The sequence below is a fragment of the Haliaeetus leucocephalus genome, unplaced genomic scaffold, assembly GCF_000737465.1.
Source record: "Haliaeetus leucocephalus isolate CR32 unplaced genomic scaffold, Haliaeetus_leucocephalus-4.0 Scaffold228, whole genome shotgun sequence".
In the NCBI taxonomy this organism is placed as follows: domain Eukaryota; kingdom Metazoa; phylum Chordata; class Aves; order Accipitriformes; family Accipitridae; genus Haliaeetus; species Haliaeetus leucocephalus.
In genome coordinates this window covers 7,795,005-7,803,453 of record NW_010972664.1, presented here as the reverse complement: position 1 = coordinate 7,803,453, position 8,449 = coordinate 7,795,005, and the positions used below count along the sequence as shown (strand labels likewise).

General features: G+C 41.5%; 1 protein-coding gene across 1 annotated transcript in view; it reads right to left on the bottom strand.

Moving 5' to 3' along the window:
* Window positions 1–27: 27 nt before the first annotated feature.
* The window catches only part of PDZK1 (PDZ domain containing 1), an 18,322-nt gene continuing 9,900 nt past the window's right edge, over window positions 28–8,449 (bottom strand). Inside the window, 7 exon segments of the mRNA XM_010567243.1 lie at window positions 28–1,324; window positions 2,097–2,291; window positions 2,807–3,003; window positions 3,267–3,462; window positions 4,733–4,869; window positions 5,854–6,106; window positions 6,419–6,630. Coding sequence (XP_010565545.1) covers window positions 869–1,324; window positions 2,097–2,291; window positions 2,807–3,003; window positions 3,267–3,462; window positions 4,733–4,869; window positions 5,854–6,106; window positions 6,419–6,628 — 1,644 coding nt within the window. The 5' untranslated portion in view covers window positions 6,629–6,630 and the 3' untranslated portion in view covers window positions 28–868.

Sequence of the window (8,449 nt, the reverse complement as noted above, 5' to 3'; positions counted from 1 at the left end):
AGAGGAGGATGAGCTTGCCTGCAGAGGAGTAACAAAAATGTTCTGATTATTTTTAGTTTGTAAACATGCTTGACAGTCTGCAGTGTTATGAAGGCTTCCTATTTTCATCTGCACTAATTACGTACTTGTTTGAATGGCAGAATGAACCAACAAATGTGACTTTTGTTGTTGAAGCACTTTTTGGTTAAGTACATTTAGAGAGAAATTTGTTCAATAGAGGTTTCCTATTGTTTAGTTCCCATACCTGCTGAATTTGCACACAAAAGTGGTGCTAACTTCACATCTGGGAAATGCAGCTTGGTGATTAAGAAGCTTTTGAAAAAACTTGCAGCTGGACATTTGCAGGCAAGGCTAATGAAAAATGAATAGGAGACAGTGTTGGTCTTATTCTTCCTTGCTGTCTCTTTTGCATGATCAGAAAAGAAGCATTTAAATATTTAAGGCTGACCACACAGAGGGTTCAAAATCACTGTTTCAAGAAGAAATACCTTCCTGCTTTTCTGACTTCTGTCGTGCTTCAGATTATTTCTAATGGCATGAAGTAAGTAAAATAATGTCAAATCAGCACATTTCCTAGAAAATGTCATCATAACCTATCAGTTGCTCTGCTTTCTACAAAATGATCTGTTTTGAAATATTCACCTGATTTCCCCAGAAATGGTTTATACTTTTTGTTGTATTTAAGCACTTCTTTTCTCTGCACTTTCAGGATTGTGTTGCCTGTTTCCCACCTTCGTTAAGGATTACCATATTTGGATTATCTTGTTCCATAAAATCTCTTGTATGTGCATCCTTTCTGTGATTTAATCTTACATTAAAGATACTCACCTGTATTATGTGTGGGGAAAGGAAGAGTTGTTTATGATAATCAGACCATGGCTTCCCTTTTAATAACCTAGACTGACTTGTAAAAATCCAGGCTCAAGTTAAAAATCCTAGCTCAGAAATACATACTAGCTGAAAAAAGTTCTTTTTCTATCCCCTAGATGATCCCTCAGCATCTATTTAACGCAGTATTACTCACCCTTTCCCTTGGTTCAGGTGAGTGTCTCTCTGGCTTTGACAGATTGTTTTCTGTATAAGCGGGAGGTTCAGAAGTGTCATGGACTGGATCTGCCATAGAGACTGTGATGGGAATGTTCTGGCTCTGGAAGTATTTGTAAGCATCTTTGCTGCACACCAGTAGTGTCAGTCTGTCACCACTATCTTGGATTCTTGCCACCACTTTGTCATAGGATTCATTGATCACATTCACCCCATTCACTTCCACCAAAAAGTTGTTATTTTCTACACCTGCTGTGTCAGCTGGCCCGTGGTTTTGTACCTGCAAAGGCAAGTTCAAACTGTGGTAACTGATAGTTAGCTAGACTATTGTGTTACTGCTTTCCTTACAAGACAGCAAAATAAGCATGGAGAAGGGGGGATTTGTGGGGCAGAAATGAATTGGGAGAGGCAATAGGCCTGGACATAATAAACATGGAACCCATCAGTTTGAGATTTAAGGTGCATCTTGATTTTGATAGACTTTCATTATAGAAATATGCCATGGTAGAATCATGGAGAAAGGTGGAAAACTAATTTTCTTATTTGCAGGTCCCTGTCCATTAACTTTAACTTACTACTTTCCACAGATTCCCTAGTAATGAGTGGAACCCCTCCTCTCAAGAAAGCTAAAGGCACAGATGTAATTTGAGACAGTAGAGGTTTGACTTTTGCTAGCTGTGGAATTTAGAGAAGGGGGGTAGAGTGGGGCAAACGTGTCTCTCTTACATTTAGGATGTTCTACAGTCAAAAAAATCTATTTAAAATACCATTTTTAGCTTGCCAGCCTCATGAATAAAAGTAAAAATTATGCAAAAGCTGGATTCCCCTTCCCTTTAGATGTGTAACAGAACGAGGAATGTTTTCTGGTGCTTATTTTTTTTATCTTGGTCCTACAATGTCAGTCTGAATTTAACAATTACAGCTCTTATCTGAGGGTGCTGGAGAAGACTTGTCTTTTGTGGCTTTTCTTGAATGTATTTGTAGGATGGAAGGGAGGAAGCTGTCCAACAGACTACTTGAGCTTTTCCTTGTTCCTCATTCTACATTAGTACCTCACTGATGAACAGTCCAGGCTTGTTCTTGATCATGTTTAAACTGAAGCCAAATCCACTAGGCCCTTTCACCATCTTGCAGATTCTTGGCTTGTGGTTCATTTTCTGCTCAGTGTGCAACTCCACTCTTTCCTCTGTTTTAGCTGGAGCTGGATCTTGTGCTTTGTAGTAGTATGAGAAGGGGGAAATTTGAGCCTGAAAAAGTGACAAATAAAACGTTGTTAACATAAAAACTTCTGTTGTGAAATCTGTATTAGGCTTTCACGCTCAGCATGTTTTGTTTGAAACCTTTTTAATGACTCGGACTTAAGCTTCAATGAAGAACTCTTTGTTATTAATTTCTGGCTGAGTGGAAAACTACAGTGTTGATCTATGTGAGAAGGGAATTTTGTTACTTGTTTTATTCATAAATGGTTATGCAGCTGCGTAGCTCAGCATTTGCTGTCTTAAACTTCTAACCTTTCTTGTGGTGTGTTTAAATTTAGAATTGTTGCAACAGTGCCTATAAAAATCTGGAAGAGGCCAAAAATTTGGGTGTTTAGTGACTTGCTGTATAAGTGCAAGGAGAGTTGCTGAAATACGTGTGTATTTTAGATATTTCTTGCAAGTTGAAGAAGTTTCTGTCAGAGCAGGCTAGCTGTTTCATTGCTGCATATGTCTCTTAATAATGATAAATTATCAATTCTTAGCAGTAGTTTGCATTTTCTTACCAGTTTATACATGGCATCAGTCTCCTTATCCACTACCAACAGTGTGGTTTTTGCCTCAGACCGCTTAATTTTTCCCACTACGCTTTCATGATCCAGACCATCCACTTGCTCGCCATTGACAGCTACTAAGATATCATTGTCTTTGAGACCTGCCTCAGCTGCTGGGCTCCCAGAATCGACATCCTTGATTACATGATCTAAGATCAGGAGGGAAAAAAGATTGATGTGAAGGCATATGCTTGGTAAGTTTAAAGACATCACAATGCATGGCAAAGGCCAATTGTCAGAATTGCAATTCAGGTTGAGACCATTTTCCTGATGTAGCCCTGTTTACAACACATCTGTAGATGTAGACTTCTGGATGACCAGTAAGAAGTCAAAGAGAATGAGGTCTGCAAACCTTGTACAGGAATAAACTGTATAGCAAATGTCATGGGCTGTGTGTTAACTTGGTTCTTACCACCAGTATTTTGTTCCATCCGTAGATAAAAGCCATAACCATCTTTTCCCTTCTGGATCTCAATAAGTCGTGGTTTGAGGGGAAGCAATCTTAGGCTGGCACTCTCTTTGCTAAGTACCATCTTCTGGCTTGTGTAATAGTGGTCTGTTTCTTCATTTGAAAGTAGAAACATAACATGATTTTCAGACTTCTTCACCTGTGATAGTACATGTACAGTCTTAGATGTCACCCCTTCAACAACATGTGGGAATTGTAGATACTTGGGGAACTGGTGTACTGACACAGTGGTGTGTGGGTGCTTGTTGATGAATGAGCCATAAAGTGTAGGCCGTGCTGCTGTAAGTTGATTTCTCCCCTCGACCACTCCATTCAGAAATTTGGACCATGACAAGATCTCGGGCATGTAAGATCCAGCATATATCTGAGGAAATTTTCTGTATTTTACACTATGTTCCTGACCTCTAGGGAATTAGCTGTAGTGTGCCAGGAGGGTGGCATACAGTGCCAGTAGAATCCTGTGAGCCTCAGTAGGTAGTGCTTGCCTTATCTAGATGTGGAACTCTACAATATAGACATATCATGCCATCTATACCGCTATTTTAGATTACAGTGACAAGCGTCAAGGTTATGTCACTCTTGGTCCTCTTCCATGTCCCTGTATCACTGATTCTGAGGTTGTGGGAGGTTTTTTGTCTGTTCAACCTCTCCAAGTCCATCCTTCTCTTACTCCTTTCCAGTCTAATGGGTGCTCTCTTCACTCAACCAATGTCACTCTGCTGCTGTTACAGCAGCTCAACAAAACACAAGTGTTGCACCATTCCATGTTTAGTAGCATGCACTGAATTGTGATGCTGGAATGCCAGAGTATGTACTGCCTGTCTCATAGCTCTCTGAAATCTCTTCAACTCCAGCTGCGTTTTAGCAGTGCCAGTAGCGGAAAGCTGGAAGCCTCATTAGCAGTGTTCTGTGCAGCTGAGGCCAGGTAGTGAAATTACTTGCACAGTAATTTTCATTAGTTTTGGACTTCTTAACAGAAGAAAGGAACTACTGTCTAAAATAATGAATTTTCCCTGTTCCACGCTAACTGTATCATTGGAGAGTTCCCCCTCTTCCTGCCCTGAAAACCACATTTGATGACTTGCCCTTTTACCATTGGGAGTATTTCCAGGACTTCTAGGAACAGAGCATGATTTATTTAATCGGGTTCCTGGCAGCAGTATACTTCTGTTATTTAAAATTCTTTGGCCTGTCTTGATTGCAGTGTTCAGAGTCAGTTCAAGAGGCTGCTTGACAACAGAGCGAAAGCAGAGGGGTACTCTGCCTTGTTGATGATACATGAACACTAGCTTCAAAGATTTACTGTGAAGCATTCAGATCAGCCAGACCTGTCTCCTCAGTAACCCTGATTGATAGGTTGCTGTGAAAGTGGGCCAGAACAGAAGATGAATCAGTATACAAACAAATACCTTTTCTACCACTTCCTCATGTGTGTCATTTTCCACATTTTTTCCATTGATTTCAATCAGGCGATCATTATTTTGGACACCAGCCTTTGCAGCTGCTCCTCGTGATGAAAGCTCTACTATGAACAACCCCTTCTGTCCTAAAATAAATGAAAACTCATTACATTACACAGGGTAAGTCACTGAAATATGCTTGAATTTAATGGTTAAGGAAACTCGGCACTGATGTCCTTACAGACTCTTGGTCTCTGCTTATGTGCAGATTATAGTGGCACCACAAGCCTTCCACATAGACACACCTCTATCTCTTATTCTGGAAAAATCACTTCTGTGGGGGAGGGAGGCATTTGTTCACTATCTGCAGCTCAAACAGTCTTTTATGTCTCTACCAAGAATGCCAAAGGGGCTGATTAAGATAGCTGAAAGGGATTTGATTCCCACCCCCCTTCCCTCCCAGTTTGAAGTGATGACCTGCTTTTATTGTTGTTTTAATACATTTCATCATTTCCTGTGTTTGGAAGGCTTCCATGTTTGGTCTTTCAGTTATATTGCATTCCAAAATACCCTCTTTAGAGGTGATCCTTTCCAGAAGACTTCCCTATTGTGTTGACTGGCCTTGGAAGAAAGGCATGTGTGGAGGAGGTTCAAAATGCCTTGCTTTCTAAATGAAATAACTCACAAATCAGGAAAAGTGTTTATTACAGCTGTCGAACCTTGTGTGCTGATTCCTGAGGTGACTTGGAGGTATGGAACAGGACTTAATGTAGCACCTTGAGTGTAGTGTATATCTAGTATTTGAGCAGGGGCTATGAATTTGGTTTTGGTAAGTGGGCTTAAATAACTAGCAGAAAATAGCTTATTCTTTTTATGTCTTTTTTTTTTTTTTTTTAATCTTTTCTCCACTCCATAAGAAAAGTGGTCCTCGGAAAACAGTGTGCTGCATATGCTGTACAGAAATGGACTAGAGATGGATCTGAACTCATCTTGCTGCTTCTCTCTTTCTGTCAGCAAGAGCAGTTTGTGTGTCCCCATTGGCTCCACATGTTAACAGTGGTTGCCTCTGTCCCTGCTGCCATAGAGATATATATATATACACACACACACAGAGATCCCCAGGCTCTCACCTTCTGTGGTTTTCAGGGAGAAGCCATAGCCTTTCTCCTCCTTCACTAGGTAGCAGAGCCGGGGTTGTGGAACTGCAGTGGTTGCTCCATTGGCCATGGGCAGTGGGGACTGCTGCTCCTGCTGCTGTCCTGTTGACACCTTTTGGCCCAGCTCTTCCAAGTTCACTCCCTCCTTTTCTGCCTTTTGATAGGATGCGTCATCCAGAACAAGAAGTACAACAGAATTCCCGCTGTTTTTTACAATCTCCACCACCTGTAGTGGACAAGGTGAAATGGCAAGCAGGTCCTAGAGTAACTGACCTAAAAGCTCTCCCCAGGAAGGGTTGCACTGTCTACTGTTTTTGTTGCCTCATCCCTCTGCTTATGCACTATGGAGGCACCTCAAAGACATTTCGTGCCCATGATGGGTAATAAATGATGCAGGGAGACACTCAGAGCAGTTAACTCAACTCTTGGATTTCCTAGCTGAAGATGCCATAAAAACTGGAAGAGAAAGCTTCACATAGTGGCAGTCGGTCTAGGTGATGGGGGAGTGATGTGGATCCCAGACTAAAGAGAGATGTACCTGTGCATGTTCCTCCTTGTCTACAAACACACCATTAACCCTGAGGACTCTGTCTCCATCCTTCAAGCCAGCCTTTTCAGCTGGACTGTTCTTTTCCACATTCCGGATGAGATGCCCTGCTGTGTCTTTCTCAATACGCAGGTAGAATCCGTAGCTCTTTTGGGGCTTTTTGGTCACTGTACATTCTCGGGGCTGGAGAACAGAAGTCATCTCTATCAGACAGGATGGAAAACATATGTGTGAGTAAAAACACTAAGGTTACCTAGATATGTTCCCTCTAAATACATATTGAGACAGTTTGCTCCAAAATTCTTGGGTTTTTGTTTCCCAGGAAGTCCAGCTGTGCAAAGTTGAAGCTAGTTAACAAAACTAGGGAGAAGACACCGATCCCTTTTCCCTCTCCCTCCTTGCTTTGCTTTTCTTGTCTCCCTATCTCAAATGAAATTAAGCAAGATGCAGAACTGGAAGAAAGAAGTTGTCTGCCTGGGATAACATAGTGAAAATTGAGGTGAGGATTTAATACCAAAATTAAGTCTTACAGAGGAAAAGTAATGGCAGCACAAAAATCCTGGAACACTACAGGAAAGTTACGTGACAAAATGGGATTTCACAGAATCGCAGAATGGTCAAGGTTGGAAGGGACTTCTGGAGGTCATGTGGTCCAACCTCCCAGCTCAAGCAGGGCCACCTAGAGCCAGTTCCCCAGGAACAAGTCCAGATGGCTTCTGAATATCTCCAAGGAGGGAGGCTCCTTTACCCCTCTGGGCAACCTGTGCCACTGCTTGGTCACCCTCACAGTAACTAAATGCGTCCTGATGTTCAGAAGGAATCTCCTGTGTTTCAGTTTGTGCCCGTTGCCTCTTGTCCTTTTACTGGGCACCACTGAAAAGAGCCTGGTTCCATCTTTGCACCCTCCCTTCAGATATTTTTATACGTTGGTAAGTTTCCCCTAAGCCTTAGCTTCTCCGGGCTGAACAGTGCAACTTTCAGCCTTTTTAATATCTCCAAGGATTGAGACTTTACAACTTTTCTGGGCAACCTGTGCAGATGGATGAGCAGGTGGGATCAAGGAAGGACCTCATTGTCCTAACCAGGCTTTCCTGTTCTTAGTTATTTTAGCCAAAAAAATTAAGTTTCAGGAAAAGACATTGTAACTGGAGTGTTATTGTTAATGAGTGCAGGGTTTGCATTGGAGGGTGGAAAGCAAGGACTATAAAGGAACTAGGAAGACCCTTGTCTCCACTTACAAAGCTTTTTTTCTTCTAGATGGTTTTGTTATCTCTACATGTCAGTTGTCGTACAAAATGGTGCCCTTGCTTTGTTTCTATGTCCTTTAGAAGTTACTGGTAGAGTCAAAGTTCTTGGAGCTGTCCATGTTGTCCTCCGCCTCTGAATCCTAATTAAACACTCTAAATCTGTTATGAAGAGGAGCTAACAGAGCTATTTCACTTTGGTATATCATTGTATGTGAGACTTGGGTAAGATATGAATGCAGGTATTATGAGGTCTAACAAAAGCGTGGAATATTCAGGCATACACCTACTGACAATGCGAATGTGCCATCAGGTTGTCACTTGCAGGAGAGGTAATTTAATTTAGAGCAGTGGATGCTGTTCACTTTAACTTTTGCAATGACTTTGACACAGTCTCTAGTACAGTCAGTGTAGCCAATTTGGTGACAAATGTACTGCATAAGCAGACTACTAGATAATGCAGAAAATTGGCTGGCCACTAGATTCAGAGGGCTTTGATCAGTGGTATATAATCCAGTCGTTGGCTGGTTATTAGTGGCATTCTTTAGAGTTGGTACTGGGCGGATACTGTTTAACATCTTTATGATACAGACAGTGAGACAGAATACGTCCTCAACAAGCTGGTAGATGATACTAAACTGGGGGGGAGCAGTCAATAGGCTGGAGGTTAGGGTTGCTATTTAGTGGGACCTCAGCAGGCTGGAGAAATGGGCTGGCAGGAACATCATGAAGTTCAACAAAAAAAAAAAAAAAAAAAAAAAAAAACTTTTTACAAAGC